The sequence below is a fragment of the Rhinopithecus bieti genome, unplaced genomic scaffold (assembly GCF_001698545.2).
Source record: "Rhinopithecus bieti isolate Rb0 unplaced genomic scaffold, ASM169854v2 scaffold_6946, whole genome shotgun sequence".
Lineage (NCBI taxonomy): Eukaryota > Metazoa > Chordata > Mammalia > Primates > Cercopithecidae > Rhinopithecus > Rhinopithecus bieti.
In genome coordinates this window covers 1,485,424-1,504,752 of record NW_016805697.1, presented here as the reverse complement: position 1 = coordinate 1,504,752, position 19,329 = coordinate 1,485,424, and the positions used below count along the sequence as shown (strand labels likewise).

At 37.8% G+C, this 19,329-nt stretch overlaps 1 protein-coding gene across 4 annotated transcripts in view; it reads left to right on the top strand.

Annotated features, from left to right (window-relative positions):
- Nucleotides 1–19,329, top strand: part of THOC1 (THO complex subunit 1) — a 54,934-nt gene that overhangs the window by 33,796 nt on the left and 1,809 nt on the right. For 3 of the 4 annotated variants that reach the window (XM_017873532.1, XM_017873534.1, XM_017873535.1), the window contains 8 exons: nt 7,999–8,099; nt 9,500–9,566; nt 9,764–9,814; nt 9,909–9,979; nt 10,681–10,797; nt 11,368–11,433; nt 16,397–16,480; nt 19,026–19,173. In XM_017873532.1, coding sequence (XP_017729021.1) covers nt 7,999–8,099; nt 9,500–9,566; nt 9,764–9,814; nt 9,909–9,979; nt 10,681–10,797; nt 11,368–11,433; nt 16,397–16,480; nt 19,026–19,173 — 705 coding nt within the window. The remainder of the gene's footprint in view (nt 1–7,998; nt 8,100–9,499; nt 9,567–9,763; nt 9,815–9,908; nt 9,980–10,680; nt 10,798–11,367; nt 11,434–16,396; nt 16,481–19,025; nt 19,174–19,329) is intronic. The other variant, XM_017873533.1, reaches the window with a different exon arrangement.

The window sequence follows — 19,329 nt, the reverse complement described above, 5'->3', positions numbered from 1 at the left end:
AAAGAATAAATAATTTCTACCGTAAATGAAAATTTTCAGAAGTTAGAAAAAGAGAAGCCCCCCAGTTCATTATGTAAGATTATAACTTAAAATCCCAATAAGGACAGAACAAGGAAAAACGTGTATATATATTCACCTCACATATAAATAGAATGTTTTCTATTTATAGAAATGTTTTATAAACTCACAAATGAAGTAGTTTTTAAAAAAAAAAAAAATAGAGACATATGGTTTATCCTAGGAATGTAAGTATGGTTCATCAGAAAGATGAATATAATGCCAGATGAACAACAGATTGGCTGGGCATATTGGCTCACGCCTGTAATCCCAGCACTTTGGGAGGCCAAGGCCGGAGGATTGCTTGAGCCCAGGAGTTCAAGACCAGCCTGGGCAACACAGCAAGACCATGTCTGAAAAAAAAAAAAAAAAAAAAGATTAAAGATTTTTAAGATCTGTGTGATCATCTCAGAAGTCAAGAAAATTCAATAAAATCTAATATTCAATACAAAAAGTAGAAAGGAATGTTCTCTGAGTTGATAAAAGGACTGATTTTAAAACCCTATTGCAAATATCATACACAATTATGAAACTTTAAAAGTATTCCCATTAAATCCAAAAAGAAGACATGGATGGACACTAACCATATTTCTGTTCAACACCGTACTGGAGGATCTAACCATTCCAATAAGAGAAAAAAACAAGGAATAAGAATTGTAAGTATTGGAAAGAAAAGAGTAAACTATCCCCGTTTGAAGACAATATAATTGTCTGCAGAGAAAGATCCAAGAGAACCAAGAAACTGTTAGAACTAATGAAACTTCAGCAACATTGCAAGAGAAACATCAATAGTGTTCTTATAAACTAGTAATCAATTACATGTTATTCAGAATAGCAGTGAAAGCTCTTCAGTACCTAGGCGTAGTCTTCATAGAGAAACGTTACAAAAATGGAGCAGCATTACTACATTTATAGATACAGACCCAGTGCCCCTTCTCCCCAGATTTATTGATTCAGCGTATTTTGAATCAGTATCCAAATGGATTTTTAAGTTATACCCAAAGGAATATGAATTGTTTTATTATAAAGACCAAATGGGTTTTTTCATGGGAACTCAAAAAGTTAGTATTAATGTTTCTTTGGAAAAGCAGAGAGCCAAGAGTAAGAAAAATATGAAGAAAGCAGGAACACTTGCCCTGTCAGATATTGAGACCTATACAGCAATAGTAGTTAGGACAGGTAATTATTAGTACCAGTATACAGAAGAAGAAAACTAAAACAATAGAAACAATAGAAAGTCCGAATTGTAGAAAAGGTTAATATACAAAAAAGATTCCATTATAAACTAGCGAGGAAAGGATGAATTATTTGTGTTTTTTTTTTTTTTTTTTGAGAGTTTAGCTCTTGTTGCCCAAGTGAGTGCAATGGCGCGATCTCAGCTCATTGCAACCGCCACCTCCTGGGTTTAAGCGATTCTCTTGCCTCAGCCTCCCGAGTAACTGGGATTACAGGCATGTGCCACCACGCCTGGGTAATTTTATATTTTTAGTAGAGATGAGGTTTCTCCATGTTGGCCAGGCTGGTCTCAAACTCCCAACCTCAGGTGATCTGCCCAGCTCAGCCTCCCAAAGTGCTGGGGTTACAGGCATGAGCCACCAGGCCCAGCCTATTCTTAATAAATGTTGCTTGGACAGTTCATTATCCATATGGAAAAATTAAAATCAGTCTGTACCTCAGTACAGTCAATTCCAGGTTAATTGACAGTATGAATGAGAAAAGCAAGACTTTTAAACATTTAGAAGAAAATGTGAAATATGTAAATTTGGAGTAGGGAGAAATTTCTTGAGCTACAAAAAGCACAAATTGTGAGGGAAAAATATCAATTTAATATTTAAGATTTAATATTAAGATGTAAAAGTCTTGAATAGTAAAAGATACCATAGGCAAAGTAAAAAGACAAGGCACAGACTAGGAGATTATTTGCCACCTACATAACCAGGAAAGATTAGTATTCAGAATATTCCATTGATAAAAGACAACCAGATGGAAAACTGAAAAGATGATAAGAACAAGTAATTTAAAGCTGTAGAAAACTGAATAGTGAATGAGCTTACAAAAGTTGCTAAGCCTCTCTAGTGCAAATAAAATGATGAGATAACCATTTCACACTTAGCAACCTGGCCAAAATTGAAAAGCCTAACAATCATAGTATTGGCAGAGATGTGGGAAAATGAGAACTTTTATACACTGTTGAAATATAAATTGAATCAACCACTTTGCAGAATACTTTTGTAAAAACTAGTGAAGTTAAAATTTGTTCCTAAATATGGCCCCCTACATAGGACTCACGTACACAAGGAAATCTCTAAGAAGATTCACTGTACCATTGTTTGTAAATGATGTATTTGTAAATGAAAATTTAGAAACAGTGTCAGTGTTCACAAGCAGAAGACTGGGTGATAAGATAATTTTATGTGATAGTTCTATAAAGCACTGAAAATGGATTAATTATAGCAGGGGTTGGCAAATCTGGCCTATCATCTGTTTTTGTAGATAATTTTTATTGGGCCAGTTGCAGTGACTGTAATCCTAGCACTTTGGGAGGCCAAGGCAGGAGGATTGCTTGAAACCAGGAGTTTGAGACCAGCCTGAGCAACAAAGTGATACCCCCATCTCTACAAAAAAAATTACAATGAGCTGACCGTGGTGGCATATGCCTGTAGTCCTAGCTACAGGGGAGGCTGAGGCAGGAGAATCGCTTGAGCCCAGGAGGTCAAGGCTGCAGTGAGCCATATTCGTGCTCCTGCATTCCAACCTGGGTAACAGAGTCAGACCCTATCTCAGAAAACAATAAAAAAGAATAATAATTTTTATTGGAACACAGCCACCCTCATTCATTTAGATTGTCTCTGACTGCTTTTGCTCTGTAACAGCAGAGATAAATAGTTGTGACAGATATATATAGTCCATAAAGCCTAAAATAGTTTCTGGCTAGTCCTTAAAAGATTTGCCAATCCCTGAACTAGAGCAACATTTATAAAGATGGGTAAATTTCAAACATAGTGTTGTATGAAAATAGCAAATTGCACAATAGCACATATTGTATAGAGTTTGAAACAATGCAAAGTACATCTATATATTATTTATAGATGTTTACATATGTAGTAATATGAAATGTGTATAAAAATCCTAACCGTGAAATACATGGTAGTGGTTACCATCGTAGAGGGAGGGAGGGAAATAGGAGTAGGAAGGTTATAGAGGGAGCTTCAACAGTGTCTATGATACTCTGTTTCTTTAACAGATGTGTAACAAGTAAAAATGTTAGGATTTTATATGTGACTGGGTAGTGGGTACATGAACATTGTATTATTTAACTATACCTTTTTGAACATTTAAAATATTTCATAATTTAAAATTGGATAATTTGATCTCACCTGATGTGTTATGAGAATTGGTAAGATTTTAATGAGAATGTTCTGAATATTTTGTTTTCTAGCACACATTTTTTAAGTATTTTGTGTTAAATTGATAGAAATGGAAGATTTCATACACTTTAATTTTACCCAGGAATATTATTTATATGTAAAACTGGTTGACAGAAAGGCATGTAAGGATGACTAAAATGAAAAGCATGAGACTTTTTAGGTTTAGAATATCGGGAAAACTGAGGCCTGAGCTAAGATGTGCCATAAAAACTAAGGACAGTAGCCTTGTCCAGTGATGTATGCCTGTAGTTCCAGCTGTTTAGGAGACCAGGGTGGGAAGATCACTTGGGCCCAGGAGTTCAAGTTCAGCCTGGGCAACATAGCAAGACCCTTCTGTACTAAATACATCCATACATACATACAGCTAAGGATAATAAAAGCCCTTTGCTCAAGATACACAGACATTTACAAAGAAACATTTGGGCCAGGCATGATGGCCTACACCCGTGATCCCAGCACTTTGTAAAGCTGAGGCTGAAGGATTGCTTGAAGCCAGAAGTTCAAAACAGCCTGGGCAACAAAGTGTGACTCTGTCTCTACAAAAAATTTAAAAGAAAAAAATTAGCTGGGCATTGTGGCATACGCCTGTTGTCCTAGCTACTCAGGAGGCTGAGGCGAGAGAATTGCTTGAGCCCCCGAGTTCAAGGCTGCAGTGAGCTGTGATGGTGCCATTGCACTCCAGCCTGAGAAACAGAGTGAGACCCTATTTCTAAAAGTAATAATAATGAAATGTTTGACCCATGACATAGTGTAAATGGTATAATTTTTTAAATAACCAAAGAAAAATGGAACTAGATAGTATATATTATGAAAGAAAGGGTACAATTGAGTGCATTAGTTTCACTGTCAGTTCTGTCACTAGCTATGTGACCTTGCCTAGGTAGTTTTAACTTTTCTGGACCTAGTTTCCTTAAGTATAATGTGAAGCAGTTAGCTTGAATCTCATTAGACCTTTCCACCCCTGATTCAGTGGTTTGTTGACTCCTATTTTCAATCCATTGTTTCTATCAAGAAAAATCTTTCAACATAAAAAAATAAAATGAACAGCTAGTAAGCATCACCTAGCCACTTTGGTTCGTCTCTTTAAGCCAGGGGTTCATATCTCTACTCCAGATGTATTGAACTCTGAACTCTGTACTTTGGTCCTTCAAATAGACCAGTCTCTTATTTGGGTCCCCTCTTTTCTCCCCGTCCCCAACCCCACTCTCCATCTTTAGGTTTGTTCCTTATTGAGAGTTTAGATGCTGCTTTCTCCAGGAAGCCTTCCTAGAGTTGCTTGGTCAAATGGGTGGATGTTGGAGCCTCTCATTGAATTAGTCAACACTGAAGAACAGCTTTTGTGGAGAAAATTGATGTTTTACTTTGTTTGTGAAATCCGATCAAGTGTCAGTTGAACATTCAAGTAGAGATGTGTAATAGGTTGTTGAGTATACAAATCTGGAGATTAGGAACAAGATCTAGGTTGAGAGTATAGTTGTAGGAGTTATCAGTTTATAAATGGTAATTCAAACTGTAGAGTATATGAAATGAGCTAGAGGGGAGAGTGTAGATTGAGAAGAGAAGAAAATATTGAATCAAATCCTGAAGAAAACCCATGTTTAAGGGAGAATGAAGGGATGAGAGGAGAAGACTGAAGAGTAACCCGTGAGTTTAGAGAAAAACTAGAAAAGCAGGGCACTCATGGAAGCCAAGCGTATCAAGTAGGATGAGGACAATAAAGAGTGTTCACAGGATTTAACAACAAATAAGTCACTGGTGATCTTGACAAAACACTTCTCCTGCCCCGAGACCAAGTTTTGCTCTGTTGCCCAGGCTGGAGTGCAGTGGCATGGTCTCGGCTCACTGCAACCTCCGCCTCTCAGGTTTAAGCTATTCTCCTGCCTCAGCCTCCAGAGTAGCTGGAATTACAGGGTGTGTACCACCACGCCCAACTTTTTTTTTTTTTTTTTTTTTTAAATAGAGACGGGTTTCACCATGTTGGCCAGGCTGGTCTCGAACTTCTGACCTCGTTATCCGCCCGCCTCAGCCTCCCAAAGTGCTGGGGTTACAGGCATGAGCCCCCACGCCCAACCGACAAAAACACTTTCAATGGATTAGTGGATGAGGCGGTCAGATGATAGCAGGTTGAGGGGCTGATTGGCAACAGTGCCTGTAGTCAGTTATTTTAAGAAGCTTTGCTATTAAAGGGTGAGGTGAGAATGTGGGAGATCTTTGAGGGAGGTTATATAATGCTTATGGAAAGGAGCTTGGAAAGAAGCAGGGCAGTTAGTTGATGGAACTCAGTTATTAGGGATATTGGGATTCCAGATGGAAGGTAATCCAGATAGAATACCTTTAGTCATGAAGGAGTTGTGACAGAAGGAAATGAGGTAAACAAAGGTGTGGGTGCAGCTGACTTGTCATTTTGGGGCCAAGAAATGAAATGCTTTCCAATTTAATGAATTTTTCTCCTCATTGAAGGCAAAAGTAGTTATCTACTGAAAGTCAAGAGGGGTGGTAAAGTAGTATTTTTGCTAAGTGAAAAGGGTTTGAAATCATTACTGTGAAGAATAGGAGAGAGAATGACCTTGAACAATAAAGAGAGACTGCTGACTAAAAACAGATGTTTAAGGTGGAGACCACATACCAGTGGTGCATAGCTGTGTAATTTGGTATACTCACTCAGGCACCTCACTTTCAGCCGAGATTGGAAGCCTGAGAGTTGGTATAGAGAAGGTGACAGTTGGTTTATTCAAGGTTGCTGTTTGCTCACTAGATGTGACAGAAAAAATATGGGACAAATGTGTTGAGGAAGTTGGCAAGAAAATGGCCTAAGAGATTAACCATGAAGTCTAGACCAGGAGTTGGCAGATTATAGCCTACAGGCCAAATCTGGCCCACCACCCGTGTTGGTTGTTTTTGGTGGTTTTGGGTTTTTTTTTTTTTCTCTCTTACATTTTAGATGTTTAAATACCTACGTAATATCCATACTATGCCTCTTAGCCCACATAACCTATTAATAAAAATATTTACTATTTCACACTTCAGGAAAAGGTTTGCTGACCCCTTATCTAGACTAAAATAGGATTGGACTAACAGGTAGAGTCAAGGGCCTTAAAGTCTCAGTAAGATCCAAATATTAGGTATATTGGAAGCACCTGAGGGAAGGATAGAGGTGGTGAGATAGGATTGTAAGTTAAAGACTTCAGATCTGGGGAAGCTGTGAGTGACCCCACGTCTAGCTGTGGCCACAGTAGTGGGTAGCTGGAGCAGAGGTGGGCCTGTCAGTGGAGTTGATGGCAAGGAACTAACAGCCTGAGTGGAGAGTCAAGTTGCCCAGGGGCTGGAGGAAGGGAAGGCTGATGGCCAGCCATTCACATTTCCAGTTTGGGATAGGAGAGTTAATATAAATAACAATCATATATATTCAGTCCTTAAAAGTGAGGGAAACCTGACCGGAAGGCTGATCGTTAGTTTTTTTTTTTTTTTTTTTTTTTTAAGACCTGAAGCCACGGTGTGGAAGGGGTTGCTAGTGAATAAGGAGGCTTGTGTGTGTTCGGTGGCCTTAGTAAATGGTACCAAACCATGTAAAGCACAGCCACCAGAACTTGGGACATTGAACCAAAACCAATCTCTGACGCTTCCAGCTGCCTTACTGGTGATTCATTTAGGAGAACGTGGCTTTCCTTTGTTACTGTAGTTTTTGAAAGCAGTACTAGCATGAGCTTGTGGTTACAGACTTCACCTTTCCTTCAGTGCTCCATGCACATAATCAGAATGACCTTCCTTTGTCACCCGCAAGTTATTCTTACAGCTGGATGGCAGGGTCGTTGAAGAAGAACTTCCTCATAAATCACCTTCAAGTCCTTTCTAATCCAGATTCTGTGATAATACAAGTATGATGCAGTTTCCACTAAAAGCTAAAAACACAAAGCCCATCTAATCAGAGATGATTTTCACCTCTAATTTCTTAAGTAATACCTCTGTTGCAGGCACTTACAGGGCTGCAAAAATGAGTGGTACCCGTTGATATTGTGCTGTTATCCATATCTTCTTTAGCCAGTATTTCTTCATGTGTGGGAAAGTAGTAACCTCAGTTTTACTTTTTACTTTTTTTTTTTTTTTTTAATTTAGAGTCTTGCTATGTTGCTCAGGCTAATCTCGAACTCCTGGGTTAAGTGATCCTCCTTCTCAGCTTCCTGAGTAGCTGGGACTATAGGCTTGTGCCACCATGCCCAGTTTACTTGTTTATATTTCTGCCTTGTATTATCCTCATGTCAGGACCACAGATAGAGCATTGTTATCCACCAACATGAATGTGTCATGGCATCAAACAGTCAAGAAGTCTAAGTGAAACCTTGACTGGACCGTCTGTGGGCTTGTGCGGTAATGCCTCACATGCAGTGAACGCTCAACAAATGTTTTTTAAATTGAATTGGAATCTTCCATTTCTATAGTAGCACATTTTGTACCTTTAGGCAAAACTTGATTTTAATGTGTTGTTTTCGTATGTGTTTGCTTGTTTCTTGAGTAGCTGATGGATTTACAACTGAGTGACAGTAACTTTCGTCGACACATCCTGTTGCAGTATCTCATTTTATTCCAATATCTCAAGGGGCAGGTCAAATTCAAAAGGTAAGATAATATGGGTAGTAAATAATTTGTAAACAGTAGCCAAGAAAAAAAAGGACTTGCTTATGATTTTTCTTTTGTATTGTGTCCATTTCATGTTAAGGTTGTATCCCCAAAACACATGTATTGCAGCTGATATATTGAAGGCTTTTAGATATTAGGATTAAGGAAAAGATGTTAAATATATCTTGTCAGTGTGAGTTTTTCCTGCCCCAACTCCAGGGCTTACCAGGAGTTGTCGTCTTTATTGGCAGGTGGAGGTCTCTGCTCCAGACTTTCATCATTCCCTTCTCACCTCCCTCAGACCTCCTCCAAAGCGGATTTGTAGACTAAGCCAGTAATACATATCTCACAAGGTGTGGAGCTGTGTAGGACATTCATGCTAAAAGATGCAAAGAAAATATTTAAGCAAAAAGGAGTTCATTTCTTTGGGGTTTCACAAAACCTTATTAGGCTCTCTACTGTCTATCTAAATCCCTCCATCCATTTCCTCCTGTCCTGTCCATAACTGAAGGTGGAGCCCACTGCTACTTAACGGTATTTGTGTTAAGGACACTGAGCAATGCAGTATTGGTTGTATAATGACTTTACTACCTGCTGGGTTTGAATCCCAGGGTCGTCATTTGCTGGCTGCAGTGCAGCTCTTTCAGACTTGTCATTTTAAGGTAGTAGCACGTGGTAAACACCAAAAAAATGTAATTTCTTATCCTTCTATTTTCGAGGTTTGGTATAGCATTGTAGGAAGATCAGGGACTTTGGAGTGAGACGTAGGTTTGAATTAAAGCTTTATGGCCTTGGGCAAATCATTGAGCCACTGTAGTCTGTGTTTAATATGTACATGTACTTGTTCCAAGAATTCAGTAAATAATGTATGTAAAGTGTTCAGATCCTAGCCATCAATATTTATTGGATGTCTTTAAATCACCTAGTGCATTATGAGAGTTCAGTTAGTGGCGGCTATTAACAATTTGGGTTTGCCTGTTGCCTTTTCTAGAGTTTGGGTGTTTTTATTCGTTGTATTTTGAATGAACCTTAAAGGAATGCAGCATACCATACTGAATGTGCATCATGTATACAAATATTTTAATATCAAATCAGAGGTTTTCGTTTCACACTCAAGCTTATTTTAGGAAACATTTATTGCTCTGTTCATAGTGAATCTGATTGATTAATTGAATGTTTTATTCCCTGCATATGTTTTTGTGTCTTTAGTACCAACCCTCTTAAGGAAGAAGTGCAAGAATTTTCTCTTATAATCCTCTCATTTGTGACTGTTCTTATCTTGGTAATTTTTGACACTATCCACAGTATAGTTACATGTTACATGCCTTGTGTTTTTTAAAGCTTAAAATTGGATATGCATTGCTCTAACTCAAGCATGCTTTCATTGCTTTGTTCCCTAGTTCAAACTATGTTTTAACTGATGAACAATCACTTTGGATTGAAGATACTACAAAATCAGTTTATCAAGTAAGTTCAACACGCAACAAACCCATGATTGAAAAAATGGAAATTTAGGATTTTCTTTGTTTCAGCCCCAAATAGGAAAATAAGGATAAAGTTAAGCTCAGGTACAAGACCACAAACACTCCTTGGTTCTCTGCCTACAAACCACTCCTATGATGCAGAAAGTTGTTGAAAGCTTAGTATATTCTTTCTAATCACAGCTACTATCTGAAAACCCCCCCGATGGAGAAAGATTTTCAAAGATGGTAGAGGTATGTGTTTTTTATGTTTATATCCTCTTCTTAGCACGAAATAGAATTTCAGAGGATTCCATTAACCAAAATGTAATCTCTCTGTTTTTCCCAGCATATATTAAACACTGAAGAAAACTGGAACTCATGGAAAAATGAAGGTTGCCCAAGTTTTGTGAAAGAAAGGTAAATACATACTCATCACAAGAACGATGAGAAAAGCTTTTGAAAATATGCTCCGATACAACTATAGCATGTAAAGATACATGTATATATTTCATATAAAAAATGTAAGGTGAACTGTTAAGAGTACAACCACTTTGATTTACCTCTCTATTTTTTTTACCTCATAAATTTATTGTCATTAAATTCCTGGAACAAACATCTATATTATTGAGAAGAATACTGTATATCTACTCCATGTAATTTACCCTATAATGTGGCATTTTTGTCTTATATCTGATAATTGTTCTATCATAATATGAAGTTTTCGTTTTCTTTTTTTTTTTTTTTTTTTTTTTTTTTTTTTTGAGATGGAGTCTCACTCTGTCACTCAGGCTGGAATCCAGTGGCGCGATCTCGGCTTACTGCAGCCTCCGCCTCTTGGGTTCAAGCGATTCTCATGTGTCAGCCTCCCGAGTTGCTGGGATTACAGGCACCTACCACCATGTCTGGCTAATTTTTATATTTTTGTAGAGACAGGGTTTCACCATGTTGGCCAGGCTGGTCTCGAACTCCTCCTCAGCCCGTCAAAGTGCTGGGATTACAGGCATGAACCACCATGCCCAGCCAGTTTTCATCTTTTTTAAGAGGAAAACAATAACTAAATTTTATTTTACATTAAACATTCTTCTATTTCTGCTATCCATTTGTAATTCAAAAAATAGTGTATGTTTTTTTCACCACAGAACATCAGATACCAAACCTACGAGGATAATTCGGAAGAGAACAGCACCCGAGGACTTCCTAGGGAAAGGACCCAGCAAAAAAATTCTGATGGGAAAGTAGGTGAACTTGTCTTCATGTGGAATGTTCTTATTTTTATATTTTGAAGATGTTACTATAAGAACTCTCCATCCAAAATATAATATGAATTTGTGTTTGGTACACACATAGATAGCCAAAGCAAACCGCACTCTCTATACTGCCCATTGTGTAGGTTCATGCACCAGATAAAACCTTCATTTTGTCTCCAGTTTCCAAAATCTGTGTCTCTCGGCTGTGCCGTTTTTTCCGTTTCAGACAGTAGGATTGTTTAGATTGATGAAGCTCGCTTCTAATTGTTGCAAGGTACCATAATCCTTGAGTTCTCTTACCTTCCAGTTAATTAATCACTGCTTTAGATTGTGCTTGAATATTTTTAGAAAAAACTAAAGATTATGTAATTATCATTAGTCATAATTATAATTAATGATTATATGTTCATATAGAGAATAATTTTAGGTATTTTAAATACCAAAAATTATTGAGAAAAGTAAAACTCATACTATCAACATCCCCAAATCTATTCAGTTTCAAGGCACATAAGGATAGTGTCCATAAAAAACGTATTTATTTCTGTGTCTATTTTGTAGTGAGGAGTTAACAAGGCTTTGGAATCTTTGTCCTGATAACATGGAAGCCTGTAAATCAGAGACAAGGTAAGTTGAACATTTTTCAAATGAAGTGTTGCTTTTATCAGGTGTTGAGTAGAATGGAGCCTTTTCTCAGCTGTGATCAGAGCTCAAACGAAATTTAAAAGTTTATTGTGGTTGACTTTTGGCACAGCAGAGTATAACTTCCCACCATAAAACTCCTCGAAGTGCTGATAAAATAATTTTAGAAATCACAAAAAAATAAAGATTCACAAAAGGAATCAAAACTACAAACAGAAGAGTAAGCCTATGAACAGAATATGGTTCAAGGGCAGCAGTACAAATGATTCCCAGCTTTGAGAACCAGGGAACTTGGGTTTTGTTTTTTGTTTTTTGTTTTTTTTGAGACGGAGTCTCACTCTCTCGCCCAGGCTGGAGTGCAGTGGCGTGATCTCGGCTCACTTCAAGCTCCGCCTCCTGGGTTCACGCCACTCTCCTGCCTCAGCCTCCCGAGTAGCTGGGACTACAGGCTCCTGCCACCACGCCCAGCTAATTTTTTGTATTTTTAGTAGAGATAGGGTTTCACCATGTTATCCAGGATGGTCTCGATCTCCTGACCTTGTGATCTGCCTGCCTTGGCCTCCCAGAGTGCTTGGATTACAGGCGTGAGCCACCACACCCAGCCGAACTTGGGTTTTAATAGGCACAAAAGGACAGAAAGGCCTTAGGCCTGCATGAATTTGTGAGCAAGTTTCCCCTGAACAAAGCTGAAATTGTTGAAGCACTACACATCTGTAAAAGAAGGGCAGGGTGGGGATATGCTCCCTGGCACAGGAAACAAGCTTATCGGTTTTTACCAACACGTAGGTTACAGGAAAAAGTATTCCCTGAGAAATTGTCCCGTAAGTCTGCTCTCTTGCAGTCTTACAGTTTAAATTTTTCCTACCAGCAATGTAAAGGAACCCTCAAGCTAAGACAGTGAACTAGAAAGTCCCATGCTGGCAATAAAAATCTTTCTGAAGGTCACCCCTTCAACCCAAACTAAACAAGATTCCCACACATAAAAATCTAAAGATTATATTCACAAGGTTGTTAAAAAAAATAAAACCCAAAGATAAGTTCACCATCCAAACTTACAAAACTTTCAGGGAGATAGTCCACCATGAGCAAGATTGGCAAACAGAACAAGCAACAGAAGTTGGCCACTTTAGATAATAAAACCATAAAATAAAGGCTGTAAAATAAGTATATTTCCAAAAATTAAGACAAAATAAGGAATTGAAAACACAGGAATATGACACTATCAAAAAGGACTAGGCAGACTTGAAAAACAAGTAATACTTCTAGAAACGAGAAAATATAGTCACTGAACTTGCAAAATGGCCAGGTTTAATAGCAGTCTAGACATAGGTAAAGTAAGAATTAATGGGTTAATTAATGATTGAGAAATCACCCAGAAAGCAATACAGAAGGAGCAGAGTTAGAAACGATGACTTAATGATAGTTGAGGAGGTCCAGCAAACATCTAATGGCAGAAAGAAATAATAGCGAATGGGAAAGAGGCAATAATTGAGTTAATTATTAAGAATAGGCATTAATTCGTAGGTTCAAGAAGAATAATAGTTAAGGAGGATAAACCAAACAAATCCATATCTCTGTACATGATAATAAAGTCACCAGAGAGAAAACACAACCTACAGAGGAGCGCAGGTAAACTAACAGTTGGCTTCAAGAATAACCAAAGAAATCAGAAGACAGTGGGATGCGTGTTTGAAAATGTCTTTCACATTCTCTGTTATTTCTTCTGCCATTAGATGTTTGCTGGGCCTCCTCAACTATTATTAACTCATTGTTTCCAACTCTTGCTCCTTCTGTATTGCTTTCTGGGTGATTTCTTAATCATTAATCCATTAATTCTTGCTTTTCCTGTGTCTAGTCTGCTATTAAACCTGCCCATTTTGTAAATTCAATGAGTATATTTTCTCATTTCTAGAAGTATTACTTGCTTTTTCAACATTTCAACTCAGAAATTCTGTAACAAGTTGAACAGTTGTGGTTAATTGAGTGATTGACTAAAACAATGAGAAATGATCAACAGTCCCTAGTGAAAAAGCTGTCTTAAGGACACTGAACCCAGAAAGAAGTCAACTGCAGAAAGGATTACTGTGTAGACACTTTGGTAAACATGAAGAAATCTGAATACATCTTATCAAGAATTCATTGTATAAAATAGTAATTATTATTTAGGGTTATTTTAAAAGGTAAACTTGCTAAAAGTGACATGTAAGACAAGAAGGGGTAGTCAGAATTAAAGAATGTTACGGTTCAGTCAAACATGCTTGTAAAGTATGTGAAAGAAATGGAATATGTAATTTTTAAATAAATTGAGGGGTAAAAAAGGTAAATACAGAAAATTTAAGCAAGTAAATAGAAAGTAGGAGAGGAGAAAAAAAGCTCAGAAAACACAACAGAAAGTACAAAACAGTATGGTTAAATTCAAATATAAATGGAAATGGACTTTCTGGCTCAAAGACAGAAATTGGTGTTATATTTTAAAGATCCATCGGCCAGGCGCGGTGGCTCACACCTGTAATCCCAGCACTTTGGGAGGCCTAGGCAGGCAGATGACGAGGTCAGGAGATCGAGACCATCCTGGCTAACACGGTGAAACCGTGTCTCTACTAAAAATACAAAAAATTAGTTGGGCATGGTGGTGGGCACCTGTAGTCCCAGCTACTTGGGAGGCTGAGGCAGAAGAATGGTGTGAACCCAGAAGGCGGAGCTTGCAGTGAGCCGAGATTGCGCCACTGCACTGAAGCCTGGGCAACAGAGTGAGACGCCATCTCAAAAAAAAAAAAAAAAAAAAAAGATCTATCTAATCCATCTATATGTGTATAAGAAATATACCTTAAAAATAAAGATATGGAAGGGTTGAAACTGAAAGAACTTTTAAAAGATGTAAATTTTAAAAGGCATAGTTATATTGAGATCAGGCAGAAAAGACTTAAAAGCAGACAGCATTGTTAAAAAATAAAGGCAATCATTGCATAAAGATAAAAGGAAAAAAATAGAAATACACACATTTTAAACTTTATTTTCTAAGAATGTGTTCTCAAAAATTTGACAAAATTAGAATGAGAAGTTGACCCAGGTCAGTTTTCACCATCCACCACCCAGAAAACCTACCATCTGGTAGGATTTTGACAGACCTTTCTCAGAATTTAATAAATTTTGGTGGAAAAAACTTAGTGTAATACATTTAGAATTTAACAAAATAATTAACAGGCTTGGTCTTACAGAAACCACAATTTTGTAAATTATATATGAATAACAAAAGCAAAAATACTTAAAACTCCTTTAAACACACTTCTAAATACTCCTTGAATCAAAGAATAAATCATAATGGAAATTAGAAAATGTAGAACTAAATGACAGTGAAAACACGACATATTCAGACTTTGAGATCTAACTCAGTAGAACACAGAAGAGAAATATATAGCCTTAAGTGTTTACACTTTCAAAAAGAATGAAATCTAAAAACCAAGCTAAGTAAGAGTCTAACATTGAGAGTCATTCAGAAGAAAAGTAAACTTACAGAAGTAGAAAGTAAAAGATTGGAAATCAGCAAAAATAGCCAACAAACAATGGAGAAGATCAACAAAATCAAAAGATTTTTTAAGACCAAGAAAAATAGATAAAATTCTAGCACAATTGATAAATTAGATTCCTACCAAATCTATGAGAGTAAATCAATCCAGTAGAAAAATGGACAAAGGAAGAGCCAGATTCAGAAGTAGAAACCTTAATAAACCTCTGAGAAGATGCTGAACTTCACTAGTAACTGGAAGTACAGTTAAAAACTACACCGGGCAGTTTCACAGCTAAGAGATTCAGTAATTTAAAAATACCCAGATTCTGTAAGAATTATGGATAAAAATAATTTGCCAGTGCTGCTGGTGGGAGTCTGATGGCACAACCACTCTATCTGAATGTTAAAGATGTCTGTGCCCTGCTAGTAGGTGTGTTGATCAGAATAGTGTTTTTAAAAACTAAGTTTGAGAATCATTGGTGGTTTGTAAAGTCAGTTTAGTAATTTAAACTAGCATTTTTAAAATAAAATAGGAAATGTACTTTTGTGACACATTAGCTTTACTTATATCTATGGTACATATACTTGCATATATGTGTGTACTGGGTTGCAATGTAAAATGAATTTCTTACTGTGGGTTGCAGTGGAAGTTTGAAGTCCCTGTGCCTAAAGAAATTTGTTCATCTACAGGGAGACAGGTGCAAGAATGTCCGTTTAACATTGTCAGAGCAAAGAGTGGGAAGACAAATATCTCTGGATAGGACATGGATAACTTGTGGCATGTTCATAAAATGGAATCTAGTATCTGTAGCATTAGGAAACGAATGGATATTGGGATAGTTTTTTTTTAGAGAGCCCATTTTCCTAGTTTTATTCTAGAAGATGTATTCTGATCCTGAGATCTCATTTCTTTGCTTGACCCTGTATAAAATTTTATTTCTAAAACAAATTCAAGAAAGATGCATTTTAAAAATCAACAGTGCTACCATGGTAACAATTTAAATAAGAGCTAAAGGTTAAACCCTTGAAATCATATTATGGTCTGATTCTTAGCTTTGGTTTAATTCTGGTTTAAAGAAAAAATAATTCATGGATGGGGACGTTATGTAAAAGTTTATTTGCTGGTAAAATTCAAATGCTATAAAATCCCCTGGCTGCCCTCTTTGAATAGCAACATATTCATATATTATGGTGTGTAATTAAAGCATACAATATATGTAGTAAGTACTACATAATATTGTTTAGTATTAGACTATCCCCTCTTTATTGTCCTTTCTGAATTTAGTTTTGAGGGTTTTAGTTCCTTAAAAGTCTGGAGTTCCCAAGTAATCAAAACTGTAACTAAAAGTATGGGGCCATTAGAATCTTGTCTTGCCACCACTTTATGAGTATTTATTATTAAGAATATGTGATCCTCACTAGTTATTTTATACTGCTCAGGGAATACATGCCCACTTTGGAGGAATTCTTTGAAGAAGCCATTGAACAGGCAGACCCTGAAAATATGGTTGAAAACGAATATAAGTAAGTAATGTTTCTCATGAGCTCATTTTAATTTTATTCAATTTGTTTTTTCCTTAGGAATTGTGTGTATACTAGAAAGCTTATTAAGAGAGGCAGTGGATAGAGTAGTGCTTTTTCTCTTAGGTGAGTTCCTGTTAGGACACATCCTGATTTCAAGGAGTATTCCTGTTAACTCAGCGTGACTTGGAGTCACCCTTGTTTCAAAATATAAAAAAAAAAAAAAACTCCCCCGACCCCAATTTCTCTCCAACTATTAGTTCTTTTCTCTCTACCCTTCAAAGCACAGTATCTCACAGCAGCTCTTAACCCATCCTGTTCCCTTGGATAATGTTTTGTTCTCTTGGCGTCCATGAGAATCCAAATCCATGGTTCTTCTGTTTGCCCTTTGCCCTCGCTGCCCACTCCACCTCACATTCCATTTCAGCCTCCTCATCCTCTGCCTAACTCAAATTTTGGAGTAATATCAGGACTCAGTCTTAGCCTCTTTATCTAGAACCTTCTGGGTGACACCACAGTGTCATGGCTTTAAATAGGAATTGAAGAGTAGTGGTTTAAAGGCGAGAGGCCTCTTGTCAGAATGCATAGGTTCCGATCCCCTCTACCACTTACTTACTAGACGATGAAGGCTAATTTAATAATTGAACCGCCATCCTCCCTTTCCTCATCTGTTAAATAGTAACAGTACCCATTTCACAGGGTTATTCTGAGGATTAAATAAGACAATTCACTTTCAACCATACAGGGCATGTAGTTAGCACTCAATATTTGTTACTAGTGTGACCCTGTGGCCAGAGTTGTTAATTACTGTGACCTCTTAACTATTTTCTCTAGCAGTGGTCAGTGCTCCATGTATCAGCTAGTGATCTTTAAAATAATTGTCCAAGTCTAATCTGCTTAAAATCTTCCAGTGAGTGCCTGTTCCAGAGTCTTTCCCAGGGTCTAAAAAACCTCCTTGGTCTGGCTTATACTCTCCTGTGTAGCCATGCCTTCCCTCTGCTTTAACCACAGCAGGCCTGTTGCTCTTCACTTCAAACGTCTTTCCCTTTCCCGTCAGGACCTTCACACTTCACTGTCTCACTTGCTTGAACCACTTTTCCCCCAAGGTTCCCATGGCTTTAAGTCCCCCTGGAAGCTCTTCCCCTCCCTGGTCTCCTCTTTTGCATTCTCGTGGTTTTTATTTCATGGCACTCACCACCTTCTCATTTCTCGTTTTCCTCATCCTTATGAAATTATCTTATACCTTGTGTGTTTATCACTAGCGATGCCTACCAACACATTCTGCATTACTGTGCCTCAGGTACTCTCCACAGCTACTGAGCGCCTGGCTCGAGTGTTTGTCAATTGAAAGAATATTAATTTATCACTGTTACGTAAGACTAGGTGGACTCATTCCTAAAGTAATAGTTCAAATTATTATCTCCAAAGAGGGTTTTATGGAGAATAAGAAAAATGATATGTATAATTGACAGTGAATTTTGAACATGCCTAAAATAATCAAATTGTTTAAACAGAGATATGTCAGAGAGGAAGGCTCTTAACTGTTCAGGCAAAGCCTCACAGCAGGTGTTGCCTTGGGAAGAGTCCCCAATGTCTAGGGGTAGTTTTTGTTAAGTCTTCAGTGGTACCTGCACATCCTAAAGGTAACACACGCTCATTTATAAGAGATGACCAAATAAACCAAATTGCTATTCTTAGGGGAGGGAGAGACTTCCAATCCAAAACTCTTAAATGGAATAAATTGGTGGTTTGGTTTCTTCTGCAGCATTGCGTGTTTCTGGAGCATTATCTTTAGAATTTCTCTGCAGTGGCCGGGCACGGTGGCTCAAGCCTGTAATCCCAGCACTTTGGGAGGCCGAGACGGGTGGATCACGAGGTCAGGAGATCGAGACCATCCTGGCTAACACAGTGAAACCCCGTCGCTACTAAAAAATACAAAAAACTAGCCGGGCGTGGTGGCGGGCGCCTGTAGTCCCAGCTACTCGGGAGGCTGAGGCAGGAGAATGGCGTAAACCCAGGAGGCGGAGCGTGCAGTGAGCTGAGATCCGGCCACTGCACTCCAGCCTGGGCGACAGAGCGAGACTCCGTCTCAAAAAAAAAAAAAAAAAAAATTTCTCTGCAGTTTCTGTTTCTCACCTGATTGTATACCACCTTGATCATTGTTATACCTCATTAGGGAACAGTTCATGGATTCCGAATAGCCAGATGGATGATTCCTGTTGTATACATACTGCATCTAGCTAGTACTGCACACACTTGTTGACTTGTTAAACAAAATGTACAGAAACTTTGAAACAATGTGTTTGCTGCATATGAGCCTGCCTCTTCAGACATTGTTGGTTCCTGTTATTAGTTATATGTGCATCTGTTAGTTTGTTATTATCAGTGGACAACATACCGAAAAGTTCTTTAGGAGTAAGATTCGAATGAAAAGAATGGTACTTTGAGCTATTTACCTTAAATATAGAACTGCACATGGCAGAACTAAGCAGAAGGGAATACAGAAATACAAAACTATAAATTACAAGCCTGACATCTCTTTTTATAGGGCTGTGAACAATTCAAATTATGGTTGGAGAGCCCTGAGACTATTAGCACGGAGAAGCCCTCACTTCTTCCAGCCAACCAACCAGCAGTTTAAAAGTTTACCAGAATATCTTGAAAACATGGTAATAAAGCTAGCCAAGGAATTACCGGTAAGTACCATAGATCAACTTTTCATGCCCTTTAGTTGATACCATCTTTAAAATTGCTATCACTTTGTGAGCAAAACCTGACTTAATCATGTGAAAAACCAGTGATCCACAAGCTCCCATGTTTTAGAATGAGGGAGAAACACACTGGAATATACA